The sequence below is a fragment of the Merops nubicus genome, unplaced genomic scaffold, assembly GCF_000691845.1.
Source record: "Merops nubicus isolate BGI_N331 unplaced genomic scaffold, ASM69184v1 scaffold3994, whole genome shotgun sequence".
NCBI lineage: Eukaryota > Metazoa > Chordata > Aves > Coraciiformes > Meropidae > Merops > Merops nubicus.
The window spans coordinates 18,206-40,993 of NW_008606085.1; the positions used below are offsets into that span (position 1 = coordinate 18,206).

The 22,788-nt window shown below is 38.8% G+C and overlaps 1 protein-coding gene across 1 annotated transcript; it reads right to left on the reverse strand.

The window, feature by feature from the left end:
- Positions 1 to 1,246: 1,246 nt before the first annotated feature.
- Positions 1,247 to 21,763, reverse strand: LOC103772202 (CTP synthase 2; the record flags this gene model as incomplete). Its single annotated transcript, XM_008939524.1, has 12 exons — positions 21,558 to 21,763; positions 19,619 to 19,789; positions 19,231 to 19,331; positions 17,319 to 17,435; positions 15,926 to 16,009; positions 12,004 to 12,084; positions 8,786 to 8,937; positions 8,400 to 8,532; positions 4,053 to 4,141; positions 2,757 to 2,851; positions 1,858 to 1,920; positions 1,247 to 1,290 (listed from the first exon to the last, which is right to left on the reverse strand). Coding segments are annotated over exons 1-12 (1,296 nt in total), but the record flags the coding sequence as incomplete, so codon positions are not given.
- Between the last annotated feature and the right edge of the window lie 1,025 nt (positions 21,764 to 22,788).

A 22,788-nucleotide genomic window follows, 5' to 3' on the forward strand; every position in this document is an offset into this window, starting at 1 on the left:
TTCTCTTCCAATCAATTTTATTATACAGAATATATAAACTGTTTTTAGCACAAGATGGGCTCTGCTAAGTCGTTATTTAGCAGTTTTAATTAATGACAGTGCAAATTTCCCCACTGGAATGATTTACCTCTGTTTCTCACCCAGAACTGAGATGTCAAAGATCAAATTAAGATGCTGAAATATGACTGCTAATACTCAATTTCAGAACCTTAATGTGGCTCAGAACAAAAGAATATCCATTACACACAGTGTGCAACTGTACTACTTCTATTGTAAACACTGTATTAATCTTCCACGACACATACATTCATTCCATTATTTTCTTAATTTTATGTCCACATAATTACCTCTTTAATATACACACCTTACTTGCCCTTGAATGCAAACTGCAAATCACTTAGTTAATTACTTGTGGAATAAAACGTTGTCCTAGATATGTACTAACACACACTACAATTTCTGTAATAGAAGAAAGAACTTACAAACTTCAACAAAACTCTTCTGAAGGAAATTGATACTGAAACAGTAAGTCTCTATGAGCAACCCACTATCACCAGAGCAGGTGTTTACATGCTATACCAAGATATTACTTTGTTTTCTCACATGTAACTTTTCTTTTTCATTTTCTTAAACTCTCTCTTACTGATTAAGTTTTACTATTATTGCAATGTGATACTATACTCCCCTGAAGTATAGTAGGAGTATACCTGGAAGAACTCCACTCTGAAATTCTACCAATGGCATATCACACAGCAGATCTACAGCACTGAATTTTTTTCTCAAAAGGAAGACTGTGAGATGCATGGGGAAGGAGGGGTGTAGTGGGTATTTATACTACTTATATAATGGAAAGATGGGAATTTTTCAACAGCTTTCCATATGATCCTTATCTTTTTATATAAATTTGTATTTTGATAATAGCTTTGTGCTACAACTTCCAGACTCCCTTTCTGTTTTATTCTCCAGAAAATCCAACCTAATCACTATTGTCTTTTCCCACCATCAGTCTACAGTCACAGAAACTATTAGAAAAATTAAAGAAATCACAGAAGCAAGCAGGTGAAGGCAAGGGACTATTAAAAGAAAATACCTTTCTAAACAATACTGAATAGGGACAGTGGACACCTCTTCATATTCTACTATGTAAAAATATAGATAGATCCTAAGTTACACAGAGGTAACTCCCTTTGTAACAAAAGATTATGTCCAAAAAACACATGCATAAAAAAAAAAAATCAGTACTTACAACAGGGGTTTTTGTGTCTGGGTCAAATTCTGTAGAATTAGCATCTGAAACAGAAGTTCAGAACAAATGCAGTACATGCCATACATTTAAGCTACTGCCTTTTGCATTGAGACTGCACCACTTTTGAAGCAACCACAGGAAGAGTATGACCTTGATCACACACACTCTCTCTCCTACTTGCCAACATTTTTTCCTCTCAGCTCTCAGTGGTAGAAATTCATTGATGAGCTAAATGTCCTCATACTACTACTGCAATGGCTACGGTTTGGCTACTCCAACTAATGAAAGCAAGTGAGAAAACCACTTTGCACTTTTCACTCCTCACCACCTGCACGTTACAGGAAGAGGCGACAGAGGTGAACCATAAGGATACTTTCTCCTGCACTACTTCGATCAAGAAGCAGGTTTCAAGAAAGTTGTGTAATAAGAGTTCCTACTTCTATAGTACAGAAAGGTAGCACAAGGTGCTTAGCTCTTGCAACGTGATCATTTTCAGCCAGGTACATAACAATCATAGGATCTAGAATAGTTTTAATACTCGATATACATTTTACATGTGGAATAAAATTTCTTCTAAACAAATCATATCCACATTAGCATACCGAGCTCACCTTTCCAATTCAAACAGTTTCTTGCAAATTCCACAACTGCTAACTGCATTCCCAAGCAAACTCCTAGAAGACAAAACATAAAAACCAGAATTTAACAGGACAAAGAGAAGGACTAACAAAGTACTTGCTGTTCTGTCTTAAACGTGGCTGTTTAGAAATCTTGGTACCCAGCATATATGCCCAAACTTTACCAAAAGGCTAAACCAAACAGCTGCTCAACATAAAGCTCATTCTTCAATACTGGCACACTGTAAATACATGTGATACTATTAAGTGCTTTAAGCTCTTTCAAAAACATTGTCTTCCTCCAATCCTTTCTACCAATGATTAATGTAAAGAGAAACAGAAGTTGAAAGTTTGCGTATATTCAAATTCAAATTCTGCTTTGGCAACAAGTCAAAGTAGTTACTTATAAGACTGTAAGAAGTGTGGAGTAGCACCCACAGTTTCACAGGCACTTACTCAAACAGCTCTTAGCTTATAGGCCAGGTGGCATCTTTAGACTCTACCATAATTAATTATACGAGTAAATCAACAAAAATTATTTAATACAGCAAAAGGCATCCAAAGATACCCATGTTTTCTACACACTGATTAATAGTTATAATGATCCTGATTTTATTACAATGAGAAGCAAAGATTCTCCACATAAAATGTGAATATAGCAACTAAAATGCCTTTGGAGTAGGGATAGTCTTTTCTTCCTTGTACAGCAAATGAAGCACATGACTATGACCCTGGGCATTATTTACAAGGCAAATATTCACAACAGCACACATACTTCCCCCTAAGACAGGATCCTTCCCTAGCGTGTGACTGTTGTTTGTTTTTTTTAATCCAATCAATTAGCTTGCTATACACCTCCAAAACACAATAATTTCTGATTCTAATGATCTTACCCAGAAAAGGTTTCTTCTTTGTTCTTGCCCAGGAAATAGCTTGGAGTTTGCCTTCTGTTCCCCTGATTCCAAACCCTCCCGGGACCAGAATGCCACTGTAATGACAGCCATATATAAAGCAACCAACATGTAAAATCAAACCAGCAAAGGAAGTCTGTACAAACTGAAGAAAGACTTTTGAGGCTATAACAAAGCAAGTACAATGCATGAAAGGTGTCTTTTGCATGACCTTTCAGAATACACTGAATTTAACTCTAAATTTGGAGTTTTGTCTCATCTACCCACTCCAGTTCTTGTCTGGCCAACCTTATGCTTCACAGTGAAATTCCCACTGTTTAAATACGTATTGCTTAAATCAACTAGCCACATATTCACTACTCTAGGATCTCAACACCCAAACTCTATGTCTGTTATTTAATACTGAAGAAATGAAATGCATTTTGACAACAAACAATATCCCTTTACAAATACTAACTGAAATCCCAGCAATGGCTCTTAACAGAGACATTTGCAGTGCATCACCAGCATTTACTAGGCTTTTATCTAAGTACCTTTGACTGTGATGTATGCTAACAAGGAAATATTCTTTGACAACTGGCCCACACTGTAAAGAAGGTCTAGCTATCAAGGAAAAAAAATAAATCCAAAACCAACAATCAAACAATTGTATCCTGTCTAAAGAGATTAAAACAAAGTTTGAGTATATAGGTTGATCCTACAATTTGCTATGTCTGAAGCTTGTCAGCAACCGTGCACACCTACCCCTGAGAAATTATTTACTGAATCATTTTTCATCACACAAAGTGTCCTGGTTCCGTGTAAAAAGGGGTTCAGGGCAGGACCCACATGGAACAGAACTATGTACTCTCCCCCCCCGAGAGAGACACTTTGGGGAAAAAAAAAAAAAAAAAAAAAGAAAGAGATAGTTTAAAATGAAGTATATTGTTTAACAAGGAACAGAAAACGAAAAAGGGAGGTAAGGAAAATAATATATACAAAGATTAGGGGAAAAAATACAAAAAATAAAATATACAAAAACCTCAGAAATGGTTCCAGGGTCCCACAGAGTGAAAGGAGAACTTTCCTCTCTGAGCTCCAAGTCAGGAGTGAAATTAGAAACCACTCCCTGCCTCTTATCAGAGTGTGTGTGGGAAGGGGAGGGAATACAATGGTTCACCCCCACCCGGGGTCCTCCCAGTTGCTGGAAGGTTACGCCCCCATTCCAAGCCTCAAACCACAACACAAAGTAAGTATCATGGTCTGCATTTGGGATGCAGAATACCCAATGCCACTTACTCTGCTTTGCACAGTTTGTGCCATGCCTGGTGATACTTCACCGAGTTCTCCGCTTCTGTAGAACGTTCAAGTTCTGTTGAATCTATGTACTAATAAAGAAAAACATGGAATGAAATAGTCTTCCACAAAAAGAGCAGCGTACACTATATAACCAACTTTTTAATAGCATTAAATACAAGCTATTAGAGTTTTAAGCAGATTTCCTGATAAACCTGTAACAGCCTCACTGAAGACAGTATTTAGTCTAGTTGCAGCAATCCATGCCCCTTTCTTTGCTTCGAGCTCCAAAGCTCTGCCTGCTTCCAGTCCTCATTTTGCTGTCCTCTGGTAAGGAGACCTGTTAGAATGCTTCATGCAATGTGTACCCAGTTTTCCTTCCTGTGGAGACCAGAGCGCCAATCAGGGGGTGGTGCTGACCTTATCCTGCCATCCAAATGAGACGTGGCCAGGGTGCTCACTTCCCTAGCTTTCGGGCGCCACACTTTATCTAATCGTATGGTAAGACTAGATAAACCTGCATTATCAAGCCTGTGAGAAAGGCATTCCTGGGGACTGTTGTGAAAGCATCAGCTGCAGAGAGGGAGACAGATTCATTATATATATCCTACTAGAAATACTGCATTAAAATCTTTACTGCCATTAATAAGCACGGCTCCTGAGGTACCCCTACAAGAAATGAGTGAGGCAGCTAGGTACTGCACTAGGGAAGCAAGACATCAGAGTTTGATTCTTGGGTTTGTCAGTCTCTTTCCTCAGAATAACACAATTAATAGCATCCTGCTGTAGAGTCCATCCCTCACAAAAAAACAAGATCACCTGAAAGGACAGAACTCATCTGCGAGGCTCTGGGCAGCCTGATCTAGTGGGAGGTGTCCCTGCTCATGGCAGAGGGGTTGGAACTGGGTGATCCTTGTGGTCCCTTCCAACCCTGACAGATTCTGATCTGTTTTAGCAGAGGACTTTAGAGCCCTAATGGCTCAACGGTTGGACTTGACGATCTTGGAGGTCCCTTCCAACCTAAAGGATTCTATGATTCTAAGGGAGAGACGAAACAGACAGGAAGACTGCTGGAAGTTTTCTCAATGGGATTGCCTTCTAGCAAACATTTTCTACTTTTTCCACATTCCACAAGTCATCAAAAATACAACAGAAAAATAACTATTTAGCAATGTTGTTATTCTATACTAGTAAGATTCTATAGGAACAACTAAAAGGACATTTTATTATGCTGGGAGGTTGGAACGAAAAACTATTTACAGTTGAAGTTAATTATGGTTTCCTTCCCAAACATACTGAGCCAGCATTTACTACTTCAAGCAACATCAACATTTCATCATTAAGATAGATGGATGCTAGGTTATGAGCTCAATGCCACATACAATATTAAGCAGTTACTTCAGAACACAGAATTATACAGAAAGCCTGTGGACAAAAACTCTAAAAAGGAGGGGAGCACATGCAGGTAGGGAGAGCAGGAGCCCTTGGCTGTGAACATTTCAGCACCACACGCAGATTCAGCAGCCCCTGGTTCACACGCTCGTTAATGCAGAAGCCCCACTGCACTCCAGCCTAGCTGCACGCAAAGCTAACCACACATTTGCATACCTTATGCTTTTTGCTTTCTTGCTAAAAGCCAAGTTATCTTACATATTATAAAAATTTCCCCACTATGCAGCTGTCAGTATAAAACAGTATTTAAAATCATGTAGGTCAGAAAGGGCCTTGGGAAGTCTCTAGCTCAATTCTCTGCTCAAAACAGGTCAAATTAGAGCAGGTTCCTCAGGGCCATTTCCAGTCATGATCTGAAAATCTCCAGGGATTAACTCTGGCTGTTCTCACTTTCTTGTTTTTCATTTATCCAGAAACAACCTTTTGAAGTAGTTGCTCCATAATCCTCCATGGGATGAAGTGAGGCTGATCATCTGTTAATTCCACAGATCCTCCTGTTTGCTTTTTTTGAAGATTAATGCAACACTCCCTTTTCCCATTATAGAACCATATAGGATGGAAAGGACTTTTAAGATAAAGTCCAACCAACAATCCAGCATAGCCAAGTCCACAACTGAACCATGTCCCTAAGCACCACATCTACACGTACTTTAAATACCTCCAGGGATGGTGCCGCCACTACTTGCCTAGGCAGCCTGTTCCAGTGCTTGACAACCCTTTCAGTGAAGAAATTTTTCCTGATGGCCCACCTAATCCTCCCCCGGCACAACTTGAGACCATTTTCTCTTGTCCTATCACTTGCTACTTGGGAGAAGAGACCAAGATCCACCTTGCTAAAAATTCCTTTCAGGTAGTTGTTGAGAGCAATAAGGTCTCCCCATAGCCTTCTTTTCTCCAGAAAATATTCTCCCTAGTATCCAACTGAAACCTCTCCTGGCACAACTTAAGTCCATCTTCTCTTGTTCTATTGATAGTAACCTTGGAGACGAGACCTACACCCAACTCACTATGATCTCCTTTCAGGTAGCTGTGAAGAGCAATAAGGTCTCCCCTCAGCCTCCTCTTCTCCAAGCCAAACAATCCCAGCTCCCTCAGCTGCTATTCAAAAGACTATATTTAAATCATAGTCTGTGCATACTTAAAGGTCAGGAATAGGTCCTTCTTGATAGGAAGGGCCTCCTCCCCAGAGAATAAATCCCTTCCCTCAGTAAAGAAGTCCTACATAAAAGTAGTTCACCTCTGCATTTGTTTGTGCATCTCTGCATGCCTCCCCTGCTTGAAAAAGTTCTGAAATGGTATCAACAATGAGAAGCAAAAGATGAAGGATCTGCAGCTGACTGATGTGCCTGACAAGCAGCAGAATAATACTATGAGAAAACAACAGGGTAACTTCAAGACGTACAACAGTGAAAGCAACAGTGAAAGTTCTACATCATCACAAGCTGCTGCAGCTACTTTATCATCTGATTAACAGTCCACCAGAATCAAGCAATAATGAGAGGGTACAAAGCACAACTGGTTATCTTGGTACAGGGCTAGTCACCTTTCTCCACCAAGTCACTGAAAACACCTAAGGTGATACGTCCCTGGTGACCTCTGTTCTCAGGCAAACAGACAGATGTTACCAGGTTTCTGACATGAGAAATTCCTTCTTTAGTACTCAGTCTTCATGGTTTAAGGAACTTATCTTCTCCCCCAAAAAATTACTAGAAAATCATTGTAAAGAGGTTTCCCATGGACTCATTACTCTCGGCTCCATTAAAGTACATATGCACCACTGGCTGCCCTAGGTGTTCCCAATTCTTCCTTCTGGGGTAGGTGGACTGAGACTACAGAACGCTGGCTATCTCTTTGGCCTGCTGCCTTTAGTGACCCGTTAAGACATCCTGGGTATTAATGACTTTCCTAATGACAAAAAGTGTTTAGTTCCAGAGAAACTTTCTACAGGTGAGCGAAAAGCGCCTGCTTTCCTTATATTATCTAAGCAACCCACGCATAGCTTCTGACACCCTGAAATTTTCACTACAAAACCTTCTACTTTTTATATCATGGAAAAGGGAATGATCAATTCCAACAATTTTCAGCAGTTACCAGTGTGCATAAACACAAACTTGCTTCAGTCAAAGGCAGGCAAAGACCTAAACCTAGTGACTGCAGTTGAGCCTGCACCTCCTCACTTTGATCAATTTATCTTTTAACATTTTATGAATCACTCCAAAGGAGCATCTCACTGCTGGTACTTTATGACTGTTTATTACTGTTTTTTTACTGTTTTGCTACAAGTTGCTAAAATGTCCTCTTCACCCATTAAGTGACAATATTATACACTTTGTGCTGCTTCCCTGCACAATATGCATCTGGATCACCAAATAGTAGTTCCTCAAAAAAAGGACTATCTTAGAGAATCTAAGTTTATGGCCCAATTCTGATATCATTAGAATCCTGCTGAAGACAAAATGGATGTCTCTCAGAATATTAACTGAAACAGAAAGCAACAGCTTCTGGCACTAGTTTTTAAAGAGAAACCAAACAGCTTTCCAATTTACCTATTTTGTCCTGTCTTTAAGCTAATCTCATTAACATGATAACATAGTCTCAGTAGAACAAGTGAAACCTACCTCTGACAGTAAACAAATTTGCAGGTAAAGTCTGTTTTTTCATCAGACCCAGTTTTGGATAATTGCAGTGTTCTTGTCACATAAGTTTAGATCCAAATAAAATAATTAAATCTGCAAACACGTCTTTAAAAAAAGAAATTAGATGCTTGGCCAGTCTGTATTTATCTGCATGATTCATTTTCTGATTTTCACATGAATTAAAACTGTTTCACATGATAAGAACTCCTAAGAGTATATTCAAAGTATTCCTGAAAGCAAAATCCAGAAAAAAAATCCTCACCATTAAATCCAGTTTGTGATTAATTGCCAGGGCAGAGTGTTCCAGTGCCTTGAAAACAGATGCATAGCAATCACTTAGTTTTGTGTACTTGCCAACGAGAGCTATGGAACACACCTTCAGTAACCTTTCGTATCTGACAAAAACAAGTTTGTCGGTTATTACACCACTTTTCACAAAGAAAACATTTAAACAGTGTTTGCTTTCTCTTTAACTTCACAAAACATCTTCTAAAATCTCAAAACTGACCATGTTTTTAAACCAAGACCATTCACAGCTGTGAATCAGCAGCATGCCACTGACACCAGTCCAGTTTGGTGACTTCACAGCAGCTAAAAGCATAATTTGAATTTAAATGCTTCTAGAAAAATCGGCAGGAGTTGTAATACCTGTCAGCCATTTTCTTCCATTTCATCAGAAGATCACTTGGCTGGTCATCAATAGGTAAATTCAACCTCTGTTTAAAATACTTAATGATGCCTTGCTCCTCCAACAGGATTGGTACTCGGTAAGTGGAAGAAACGTCATGGATAAATATCACCTAACAAAAAAAAAAAAACAAACAAAAAACAACACAACACAAAAGACTTACCTAAAACATTTTTCTCAGGAAACAAATTCTGATTTTTGTCTACCATATGTTTTGTATTCTACATGCATTCTAATTTTTAAATACTTTTCTTTTGAATGAGCAGGGCAGCACAGGTAATATTCAAGATTCCACTAAATCTACAGGGGAAAAAGTTACCCAAAAGGTAAATATTTGTTTCATTTTTTCACTACAACATCATGTAAAAATAGTTTGTTAGGCCTATCAATGCATCAGTTTTAATTCAAACATCTGGCCCCACAATCAGTCCTGCTTACTAACACTTCTTCCTCCTTCTCTCACAAACTTCAAGAACTTTAATGGGAACAGAAAGAACACAAATGGAACCTAACAACAGACCAAACTAGGTTATGATAAAGTCTCCTTGAAAAGAATTTTGTTAGTGAATTGAGTTATGTAATTAATTGATGTATATAGTCCATTCAAGGATAGTTTAGTTCGGAACATGTTTATAAACCACGTCCAAGCTGCCGGCAGCTAAGTTCACTGCACTCGGCCTAGACGAGATCGCGGAGCTCAGAATCCTGAGCACGAGTGTTCTCTTCCCTCACACACACCAGCAGTGGAGGCTACTCGCTTAGTTATCCTTGGGTTCCCTCAGAGCACCACAGAAGTGATGTACATGTGCGTGCTGCCCCATGCCTCTCTGCATGCCCCTTCAACAGCAAAAAGAACAGGGTAACCACAGCCCTCCTACAGTGGGAATAAGGCTGATCCAACTGTTCTTCCCAACTTGGCTGCTGCCATCCTAAGGACCTAACATCGAGAAAGAATCAGGAGGTGCTCTAGGTTACAGCTGTTCTGGCTGTGGAGACTGTCACAGTCCTGAAGCAAACTGAAGACACTGCTTTTGTACTGGTGGTGCATGTACTGAAGCAAGGAAGGAGAACTCACTTGATAAAGCAAGTTTTTTTGGTTTGTTTTTTTTTGTTTTTGTTTTTTTTTTAAAAATCCACTTATGAGAAGTCTGTGGACAAAATAGCATCTGGTCTTCATAGCCCAGTTACAGAAGTCCTGGAAACCACTTCCAGATACACAAAAGACAAGAAAATCTTCAGGAGTAGTAAGCATGGATTCATCAAGGGGAGGTCACACTTGACCAACTTGATAAACTTCTATGAAGAAGTGACTGGCTCAGCAGATGAGAGCAGAGCAGTGGCTATTATCTACCTGGACTTCAGGAAGGCTTTTAACATTGTCTCATGTAAGATACTCATACACAACCTCTCCACTTATGGGCAGGATGAGCAGACAATGAGCAAACTAGAGGAATGCCTGGGCCTAAAGGGCAATGATCAACAGCACAAAGTCTAGTTGAAAACCAGTAACTCGCAGAGTACCTCAGGGGTCAGTACTGGGTCTGATCCTGCTTAACATCTTCAAATAAATGGGAAAGGTGGTCTGAAAAGATTGATCCCCTTGAGGCTGTAAACCACTGTTCTAGACACAAAATAAATTGTAGCTTCTTCTCTACTGGCACCACACATAGCTCCAGGAAGAAGACTGATGATGCATCTAATCCTTCAGTTCACAGGAAATCCAGGATCATTCTAGGGACTACACAGACATGGCTAGTGTCTTCTGAAATCCAGAAATGGCCCATTAATTTTAAGACACAGAGGTAACTTAAAAATGGTTTGGCAGAATTCTGATGAATACAGTTATGCAAAGGAGAGGAGGAAAAAGAAAAGAAAAAAAAAAAGGCTGCAGCACATATAGCACCCAGCAGCAGCCCAGTTCAGTCCACTGGGTCTACCCAGGGACACACCTGCATTCCACAACATAGTGCTGTGGACAAACATTTGAGCTAGCCAGAACAGCACAAGAAGAGCACAGCACTCTGCCCAGGATCATGCACTCAGCTTCTCATAAATGCTGTGACAAATATGATTATTGAGTTTCTATCCTAAAAGGCAGAGCTTTGGAAAAAAAAAAAAAAAAAAAAAAACCACACAACATGAAGACAGCTCCCTCCTGCCAGGGGACTGTTCAGGAAAATCAGTCACACATGGGACTCTTGGTCCAGTTAAACTGGCAAATAACTGCAGTTGGAATCTGAGTATGGCCATGCTTACACATGTCCTGACGCTGCCAGAAAGGCACACACCATTTTTGTTTGATCAAACTTCCAGTTGTCTCTCTGACTGGAGAGGTATCCCAAAAGCATTTCTGAAGGATTTTCCAGAAGCTAGGTCACGAGTGTTCCACAGATAGCAAGATGGAAGGGGTGGGGAGTGAGTAGTAACAGCCATGCTACCCTCCATGTCCTCATTTGGAATCTTACTATAGTAAGATAGCTTTTCCTTACACACCTGCAGAGGTAGGTCAACACTGATACATACCTGAGATACAGCATAACTGCTGGCAGCTATTACCCCTTTAACATTATCCATTGCATTGATGAGTAAAATGCTCTCACTTGCAGAAATATTGAAGAACATTTCATTTATCAGAATTAATATTTGAATAACAATCACAAGCTATTAAGGTCAATATCACACATGAATTATAAGAGGATATGTAACTGAAAAGTAGATGTTCTAAGCATGTTAAAGGGCATGACTAACCTATTACGTATTATCACAGTAAGAGAGTTCACGTGGCTGTAATATTCTATGGACATAAACAAACCTGAGCTTCAACCACACTTTGTTCATCCATGATTATCACCACCCAAGGTGATTTAAGGATAATAATGAAGCACAACTTGAAATCACATAGTTTTCACAACTATGTATAGCAATTAACTACACACTCAAAATCTATTCCTTTTATTAACTTTCTACATAACGTGCATTTAAATTGTTAATGACCATTTGACATAAAATTTAATGCAAACTCCCAATACTTTTAAAGTGCCACAGTGTACACGACAGTAAGATAAAAATTGTAAAAACAATTACATATTAGTGAAACAGTCTGAAGGTGAAAACAGAAATGCAAAGTAGTATTTATATGGTTTCCCACATGTTTAAATAAGGACGAATAAGTACTGACCTGCTCAGGCTCCACGTGACAAAACATTGAGATCTTTTCCTTCACTGCCATTTCTATAGGTTTTGCACTTCTGCAGACAATCTGTCATAACAGGAGAAAAAAATCTTACATATTTACTAGGTAAATCAGTAGAAGATCATTAGTACTGTTCATGGATAAATTATTATCCTTTGGAAGCACATACAAACAAATGTGCCTTTTTTTTCCTTCCCCCTTTTTTTTTTTTTTGAGTTCTACAATATATAATATCTTAAAAATATCTGCTAGCAAGGCAGAAGTAAATAAGCCACCTGCCCATACTGACCCATTTTTACACTAATCTTTCTTTGGCATTCTCTATAATACTGCTTTCCTCACACTGTCCTTCCTTCTGCCTACTACTGTAATACTCATTACAACTAAAGTCTAGCAGCTCTGTAAGTAAGACAATTTATCAAAATAAATATTGTGATTTTATCAGGTAAATTGCAAGAAAAAATACTCAGCTTACATGTATGTTTCCTAGTATTTCAGGACTTCAGCACTCTTTTGTAATTCTTTATTTGCACATCATGATAAAAACAAGGCTGGAGAAAAGCTGCTTCATAATTTTGTGGGGTTTTCCTAATGCAATTATTTTGCTATTATTTTGCTGATAAGTGTAAAACTTGGAATCTTTAGCAAATATTGATAATTGTTACCAATAAGGAAAATAAGCACATATTTGGGTATATGTTGGAAGAGATTTTTTTGCATTATGTAACTTCAGGCAACTACTCAAGATGTAGAACTGCTCTATCAATGTGCCTATTGATTACTCAGTCTACTACCTTACAAAAAGTAGGTGAAGTCCTGTTAAAAAAAAATATTTTCCCCATCTTTCAAGCAAATACAACTATTTAATGCATTGAGCCCTTTTCTGTTCAGGAACAGTGCTGATTTTTTTTCAGCTGGCTATAACATAGCTTAGCTGCAGTGATAATGATGAAGTCTTAACTTCCACTACCCTCTCAAGAAATTCTAGAAACAGAAAAGCAATGCCAAGTATAAAGGAAAACAGGTGCACATTCTAATAGTAAAAAACAAATTATGAAGCAATTCATACATTCTACTCAGTTAAGCACAACTTATACTTAAAAACTCGATACTCTGAAGATGTAACTCATAAACACTATGAGAGTATGATAGTATGAGCACATGACTAAATCCACTCTGAAATCTTGCTGAGAAAAATTTAAAGTTAATGCAATCACAGAAGTCAAAAACACTGGGATCGGCATGAAAATAGGAAACTGTAACAACAGCGTGAAGACGCACCTCGAAGAAACCTAACACAAAGATGAGGAACAATTCAACTGTGTAGAGCAGCACTGACAAGCGTATAATCAGTTTTCAAAATGCTGTAACAAAGGCCATTAAACCTGCAGATACGGTGCCTTCTCTGAATGCTTAGAACACCCCATGGAGAACAGAAAGGCTCCTGTCATATACAGGAGACTCAGCCGAGACTGGCCCAGCACGTCACCTCAGGGAGGCCTGGGACCAGCCACTGAGGCAGCAGGTATTAAGAACAGGTCTAGCCAAGTTTTGCTCAGGCAGCCTGGCAGCACAGCTTATGAAGGAAGCCCTCCTGACTGCTCTTCTAGGAGCTTCCCCAAGTGCCGTCTTGGCCTTGGGCCCCTGCCCAAGAGAGCAGCCATTTAAGGACTTCCCTGAAGCAATGCCCAAGCTACTTCGTAACAGCGCCAAGAGGCTGTGCTCCGAGTGTGATCGAGAGGCTGCGCTTCAGTGGCAATGGCAGGAGTTTAAAAAAAAAAATAAACAAAAAACCCAACGAGGAAAGGTAACTCCACTTCTGGCAGTTCCAGAACTGCCCCAGGCAAGAACTCTCGATGTGAGAAAGTAGCTACATTAGTCTGTTTTCCTTTTACTAGGCACACACAAACACACACTTAACAGGCTTTTAAAAATTAATGGGGGGGGGGGAGGAGGGAAGTCAGGAACTGGCAATTATCTTAGGGGCCCTCAAAAATCACATGCAACTTCCCATATGCAATTAGCACCTCAAGAGACATTTTGAAACATAGGTCCTGAAGCTTGGAAGCAGCATTGCATTAATAGTCTTTCCCTCCACAAGCTGATTACAGTTAGCAGGTCACAACAATGTGAAGCTACCTAACGCACCCTTCTTCTTGCCAATTTTAAACCCATCAGTCTTCTAGTTACAAACAGGCTTCCTGAAAACCTGTAAAATGCAAGAGCTTAAAAAAAAAAATTCAGAAGCACAACACAATTTAGCTGTGTGACGATCTTTTTTAAGAATAATTTTTCCTTTTGGGGGATATAAATATTATACATGTAATAACATTTGGGAGATATAAATATTCTTTGACTTAACAACCAGCCTTACTGAAAAAGAGCAAAATTGCCCTTTTTTATTCCTGAAGCAGACCTAGAAACAGAGTGTGCCTTCAGCAGCACCAGCGGCAGCTGGGGAAGAGATGAGCACAAGTCTGAACTGGGGTTATACTGACATTTGAAGCTGTCACTTCTGGCTTCACTGCTATTGACATGACCAAAGAGATTATCATCAGCAGCAGAGAGGTATCACAACAGGGAGCTGCAACCTACTTATGTCTGCTCTCTGCTCCCAAAGAAAAGTACTTGGGAGGCAAACACTGCATCCAGGGAATAAACACACTCATTACTAGTGCAATGGGGAGAAAGAAAGGAAGGAACTTCATTTGCCAACTGGCATGAGGTGAAACATGCTGGCTTTAGGTTCAGTATAGCATGTGGTTCAAGAATGGACTGAGAGCAGCCCCAAGAAGGACCTGGGGGTACTGGTGGATGAAAAGATGGACGTGAGCCTACAACATGCACTCACAGCCCAGAAAGCCAGTTGTACCCTGGGCTGCACAAAAAGTGTGGCCAGCACGTTGAGAGAAGTGACTCTGCCCCTCTGCTTCACTCTGGTGAGACGTCAGCTAGAGTACTACATCCAGCTCTGCAGTCCTGACCACAGGAAAGAAATGGACCTGTTGAAGAGGGTCCAGAGAGACACAAAAGTGATCAGAGGGCTGAAGCATCTCTCCTCTGAAGAAAGTCTAAGAGAGTTTGGATTGTTCAGCCTGAAGAAGGCTCCAAGGAAACCTTACTGCAGCCTTTCAGAACTTACAGGGGGCTTCTAAGAAAGATGAAGACAGTCTTTTTAGCAGGGCCCACTGCAACAGGACAAGGGTAATGGTTTCAAGCTAGAAGAACATAGATTTTCCATAGTTATAAGGAAGAAATTGTTTACAGTTAGGGTGGTGAAACACTGTCATAGGTTTGTCAGAGACATGGTAGATAGCCCAACCCTGGAAACATTCAAGATCAGGTTGTATGGGGCTCTGATAAAATGTCCCTGCTCATTGCAGGGAGATTCGACCAGATGACCTTTAAAGGTCCCCTCCAACCAAAGTATTCTATGATTTTATGAAAGAAATTGAGGAACCTTACTTTGAAGAGTCACCCACATTTTGTATTTCCAAACAGGAATAATTATAAAAGCTGTTCTTCAAAGGTAGGATTGCTTCTTCTTAATCATGCATAAAAAGGAATTCGTGATAAAATCTTACAAGCCAGAAGCTTCCTAGGTCTTCTCACACAGTGAACTGAGACTTTAGATTATCTTTAGCACTATAGAATGATTTTTTTGCAAAGATCCCTTTAGAAGAACATAGCTATAGTCCCAAGACATTGCAAGGAATTAGTTAAATTAACTCAGAGTAAATTTGAGTAACTTGATCTCCTGAGGTTAGTGAAGTACTGCAGCATATATTTTGCGTTTCTTCTAAAAATCTTGTCTCTTATGGGAGACTAAGACTTACTCCTTGAACACAGGTAATGCAAGGATACTTCTAGATAACATATAAATAAAAATCTCGATTTATTGACTCACCAAATCTGGAGACAAGCCTAGACCCCTCAATGCTCGAACACTGTTCTGTGTTGGTTTTGTCTTCTGTTCGCCAGTGGCGTTAGGCTGGAAAGACATATTTTGAAAGCTGAAATAGCAACTAACATCCACTAACAGAACAGTTACAGGTTAAAAGAGAAAAGTCATTGCAGGAAGTAAACATGTCCAAACAGAGCCACAATATGCCAGAAACAGAAATGGCATCACTATTATTACTTATATAAGAAATTCTGTGAAGAAACCATATGGCCCTAATTCAGGTCAGGTTTACTTTCTTTTTTCTTTCAGAGAAAAAGTTTCAATATAATTGACTCAGGTAGAAGAAGAATATTCCAAAATATGGATTTTGCTAATAAATGGAGAATGTCCAACATAGCACAAAGCCTTCAGTGACTATCCTTGAAAATAATCTGATATAGTAAACAACTCTCTTCTCAAATACTCAATCCTACCAATTGCTGATCAACCCTCTAACCTGTAGCTGCAGTAGTCAATTCTATTTTTATCTGTACGAGGTGCAGTCACTCTATTGTTACCAACCTCCGCTTACCAAAACCTTCCCAGTGAAAAAACCTATTTGCTAAGTAAAATTTAGAGTTCAAATGGAAAAATATTTTTAGCCTTGTACAAAAAGTTGTAGTGGTCTTGCCTAGACCACTGTCCATCAAGAGTTAGTCACCCACATCAGTTCAGCTGCGGCCCAGGCCTGTGCTGCACAGACCCCTTGGCCACAGGAGCCTGCCGGCAGCTCCCGCTCAACACGCGCCACGGCACCACCTGCGCGGCCTTGGCCTTCACCTTGGGATGGGGCAAGAAGCTCTCCTGAGAGCATCCTTCCTGCTCGACAGCAAAAAAAATGATACAGTTGTTTCCTTGTAAGAAAATTATCAGCTCAAATGGCTGAAAGGGGAGAATCCCTTTTATGGATGTCATCTGCACAGCATGCTGCACGTCAGGGCCATTCAGTGCTGTACCACCTGTGGTTCTTACCACCTACAGGGATGTAAGGTCATTTATGCAGTTCCCTGCTTACACTATTAGCTCTAACAAATAGAATTTTATATGATACCTTAGAGAGTCCGAGTCCTTTTCTTACTGGGCTCATGACACACCTTTGTGCCTTCCTGTGCAAAGCACAACTATATTAAGACTTCCAGATAAATTAGTGTTGATAAAGGTGGGTTTTGACAACTTAAAACGTTAAAACAAATTCTCACCAATAAAGTAATTATCAAGGCCTTTATTTACTCCAGTACAGCTGCATTTCCTATCTCCAGCTCTAAAACCCTCCAACATGAAATGGTTAACAGTAGAAGTAAACAAATATAAAGCCCAATACAGAGTAAAATCCATTTTATTAATTTTAATAACTTACCTGTGGTACTAGACTAACATGGATATTACAGAAGTTCTCCCTTTTCGCTTTGAACTGAAACTGTCTAAATGCTTCAACAAATGGCATCCCTTCAATATCTCCAATGGTTCCACCCAGCTGAAAAAGAAAGTTTGGCTATGTCAGTGGCAGAAAGCAAAAACAAAGGGGGGAAGGGGGGGGAAGTCTCTCTTTTACATACTCAATAAGTTTTCTGAAATTTTTATCTTAAAAAAACCTGACAATTGAAATTTGCAGGCATATTCTGCAAAGATCCTTCACCTATTCTTCGCATTTTGTTTCACAAAAGAATTTTCCAATTTTATTATATTCACTTGATATCAAACATCTAAGCTTCCTATGAGAAGATGTGGGATGCTACTGAATAATACATGCTTTCAAAAAACAATACACTGCCTCCAAAATGGTGAACAAGTAATCAAAAGTTAAACTGATGTGAAGGTTTCTGTACAGCAAAAACTTATTTTCCTGTCTCTCAGATTAATGAACAGCTGAGACCACCAAGATACAGATATTTAGCAACGTTATCTCAGCTTTCCAACATGAAAAAATGCCAAATGGACTACATGAAATAATATTTTGATATTATAAAATACTTGAAGTATTTATTACCAAACCTAAACCCAAGACTGAGCCCATGATAAAACTTCTTTATAAAGGCAGAAAATAGATATCCTTCCAAGACACAAAGAGCTGTAGTAGACTAAGAACTGAACAAAGCAGTGTTTAGCACAGACAACTGTTTATAGAGTAGTCGTGTTTCAGAGCAATCTTTCTGTGCCACCAAGTGGCTTTTCTCAGAATTGCATATTTGTGTCACCCAACACCAGAAAAAAAACTTTTAACAACTACATTTGTACGTGACATGCATATTCTAATTCCTTCAGGATTTTGCCACGGAAAAAAAAAATTACAATTATCCTTAAAGTCCCAAAGGAAACTGTTTTTAATCAGGCTGGAGCTACAAGAACAAAAAAAAAACTTACATGGAAAAAAGAGAAAATTAAGCTTGAATTTAAGGCCCATCCCTTCTTAATGTTCTTGTGCACCTTCCATATTTACTGTTTTCACATTTGTTTTAAATGAAGGCTTTAACTCTCACTGTGCATATCATTAAGAAATATCTATAGCTATACTAATAAGTGTATTTTAATCAAGGCAGGTTCTTCTGGATAAAAATACTGAGCAATTCTGTGATCTGGGTCACAAAATTTATCACAATATTGATTACAGTGGTCATTTTTGGCACTACATCTATGACATACTCTTCTGTCAAATTCTCAGGTATTATCTTTTCCTGTGTTTTCTGCTGTGAGAGTTATACCAGCAATTACTGACAGCCTTACTTCCAGTTGTCTCAATGCCCTACTAAGAACAGGTAAACTGACTGTTTCCATCGTGCAGCAGGTTAAGTGATTAACAAAGGCACCTGCAAAGATCTTAAAAATAACACCAGAAAGTGGGACACTGATATATACAGTGTTTAAATATATTCCTTGAAACATGACCATGAGCAACAAGACAGACATTTTAAGTCATATGTAGAGCTAGAATGTTACAGTCTCCTACCGACCACAGGAGATTTCAGGTATTGCAGAAGCTTTCTCAATAACAGTCACAGCATAAAAATTCAGTAAAATATCTGTGTCTTGGAATAGTTACTTCCTATTACAGTGATTGGCTGCTTTAATTTTATAAATTAATAAACTCCTAACCAGCCCAGTTTCAGGAGTACTGTAAAAGGGAGTTAGTGAAGTCAGCAGAAGCTGTAGGGACCACAGCCATCGTTCTCAGAACAAGCCAAAGAATATATACTACAGGAAGTAAGAGAGAGAAAGCAAGATGGTGCTTTGTGTTCACTGTGGATGTATATCCTAAAACGTTCCATACTTGCCTCAATTACACAGATTTGGGGCTCTTTTCTGTCATCATCCACTGGAACTTTTGCCTGATTCATTACCCATTCCTGAACTGCATCAGTGATGTGTGGAACAACTACAAGACAAAACCAAAGAAAGCAAGTATATCTTCTTAACTTTAGGCATATAAAGCAGTTTTTGCATGCAAAAGGGGGAAAATAAGCAAAAAGTCAAAAGGAAACTACTAGCTCCTTTTTCTGTTCCTCCTTTCCTGGACCTCCAGAACCCAACACTACAAAAATATGCCCATATCTTCTGGGAAAGTGTAAGGAATAAAGTGATGCAGCAATGAGAAGTTGTTCTAGCTGACAACTTTTCTGAAAGACTAGATGGATTAGTATCCCACAGAATTAAAAATATCACCTTGAACAGTTTTTCCCAGGTAATCACCATGTCTTTCCTTATTAATGACGTGCTGATATATCTTTCCAGTGGTGATGTTGTTATCTTTATAGAGACTGATGTCCAAAAATCTCTCATAATTTCCCAAATCTAAGTCAACTTCTCCACCGTCATTCAATACAAAAACTTCACCTGAAAAAGGCAAAAAGAGACAGAAAAGCAATAAAACAATCAGAAATTATTAAACACACAGCAGGAACACCAAAACCTTACCTTAAAATTGAATAATTTTTTTTTAAATAACACATCAGAACAATATATCAATAAAGTACATGCTGCAACTCAATCTCTACCATCATTCTGTGTGACACAATGAGAGTCCTTACTTTTACACCAAATGTCTATCAGTCACATATAGTTTTGCAAATAAATGTAAGTTATATTGCCAAAACATTTAAGTGACTTAAAAATATTTACCTAGCATTTCAATAACACACTACAATGCTTGACTGGAAGAAAATAATCTCCAGGAATCATAAATCAGTAACAAACAAAACAAATTCATATGTGGGAGACACTGTACTAAGGTATCATTTAATCTAAGAGACAGAGTGGAGACAACACTTTTCTTAGGCAGGTCTTGGAAGAATAAAAATATATATTATCAAAAAAGCTCTTTAGCTAATTGGAAATCACCAAATTAAAATCCCTTTACTCAATAATATTTCTGCCAAAATGTTAACAAAAGAGGCTTGTCATTCTGGCCTGTAAATTTCTGCTTACATCAAGCCAGTGTTTCTTCACAAGCAGTAGGGTAACTTAAGCGAGCAGAAGGGGGGAAAAAAAAAAAATCATGTGGTAACTACATGCCATAGTGTCCACTCTCCTCTGCAATTTCCTCCCTCTCCAGGGCAGGAAAACATCCTCACAATCTCAAGTCATTGCAGGAGTCTTACCACGAAAGGTAAAGGCAGAACTTCCCCAGTCAACAGACTGTGTAGCACCAGATGCACTTTTGAAAGCGTAGGACTACTGAATTAGTTACATTCAGCTTTTTGAGAGAGTTCTGAAGTGCTGTGCTCTCTACCTCCACTCAAAAAGCAAAGTGGTCTTTTTTCAGTTCAGGAGATAAACACATTTATCTCCAGTTCCAAAAATTTTGGTCTAGACTATAAATAAGCCAACAAAATCCAACAAACAAACAGAACTAGAAATGTCTGTTGGCTGAAGGTACTTTGGAAATTTTAAAAAAATTGGTTTTAATAAATTTATGAGTAACAAGCCAGACAGCTGAAGGAACATTCAACTTCATAACTACACCAGACTGCCTTGTAACTCATCAACAGTGTAGTCAATACAACCAACATAGCCTAGAGAACTAACCAACCCGACTAAGCATGAACTTGAAAATTATATCTTTAGTTGGCTCTCTAACCTTCACTGATGATTTAGAACAGATCCTCACTGATTAAAAGGAGAACTTAATCTAGCTTTCATGGAGACACTTAAGACTAGAAGGCACTGACACTTGGCACCCAGATAACAGCATTCACAAGTAGCTGTTGAGGGCTTAAGCTTCAAGTAAGTTTTATAGTACTATTCTAATTTGTTTTGTTTTGTTTTTAAATCAAGTTGAACTGAAGATAGCATTAACTTAACAAAGCCTAAATCTAGGATTTTCCCAACAAAGTGGTATTTTGTAGAAAGGAAACATCTACACATTGAAGTATCTTCAACAAACAGGCTTCTCCTTTCTTTACTTAGAGCAGACAACGCCCTTGAGAACACGCAGCAAGGAACAAATCTGCATTGCAAAACAGTTCCAAAACAGATTATAAAAATATTAATAACTACTGCACTATTGTTTAAAAAAAAAAAAAAAGAAAAAAACCCAACCAAAACATCACACTACTGTGAATACAAATACTTATGCAAAAGTGAACAGTACTGCTCTTCATACCATGTTCATACGGTGAAAAGGTTCCAGCATCTATGTTTATGTAAGGATCAATTTTGATTGCAGTGACACGCAGCCCACATGATTTCAGTATGGTGCCAATACTGCTTGCAATGATCCCTTTGCCAATGCCCGAGATGACACCACCAGTTACTAGGATGTACTTCATGGGAAAACCAGCACAAGTACACAGATCTCAAGCTGGAAATCTAAAGTGAGAAAGACATTTATCTGATGAATGCATATTCATGTCAGGTAAGAACAGAGCCTCAGTATGCAAAGAATCTAAGTTGAAATGGCCTTTGGAAACAGATGACAAAAGTTACCATTTTGGAACCTGGGAGCAGGGTTTGTTTCTCCCAGCTTATACACCAATACAGAACCACAGCACCTAAATCCACTCCAGTGTCAATGGAAAAACAGGTATCATTTTTATTCACTGCCTTGTGGAGGTGCCAAAGAGGCACAGTTCATTTGATGCATTCCTCTCCCATGACAGGAAAAGCCAGATAACTTTTAGAACCAGAAGTTAGGCAAGATGAATCTTACCCTGGACTCTTTCTAAATTAGTTAATAATTCCACGTGTTTTAAGAAGTTAGCTCAAAGAGCATTCATTGCTACATTAACCACAACACTCACATTCTCTACCCTGTAGGTCTACCTGCAAACATATTACTGTCACTTCAAATATCTATATAAAATCAGAATGTTATACCATCCATCCCATTTTTCAGCAGCTTTCACTTCTCCAATTCACAGCGTATAAAGCATTTCACCAAAAGTCTCACAATATCCTACAGATAATAGAATAAGAGACTAGGAAAGAAAAACTGAACCAAAATGTCCTTGTGTCTACTGTTCAAGAGCCTAGAGTCCTTTCTTCACATGCCTACCCATTCTCCTTCTCCAAGTTGTTACTGAGAGGAAAACCAGAAGAAAAAAAAAAAAAGAACAAAACCAAAAACCTTAGTCAGAATCCCTGGAATATGATGCAGAGTAAGAGCTGATGCTGTTCTAGAAAATAACATTGTTTTAACACCTAACAACACCTGTTCTAAGTCTCAGCTTGAGAGAAACACCTGTAGCATGATGACAGTAGCATCATGCATTCAGAATGGCAACCCTGGATATAACAGCTCTGAAACCTATGGTATGGACAACTTGTCAGAGTCTCTGGTTCTCTGTCTAGGAAAATTAGAAATAAACAATTCTTCACGAAAGGGAACTATTAGT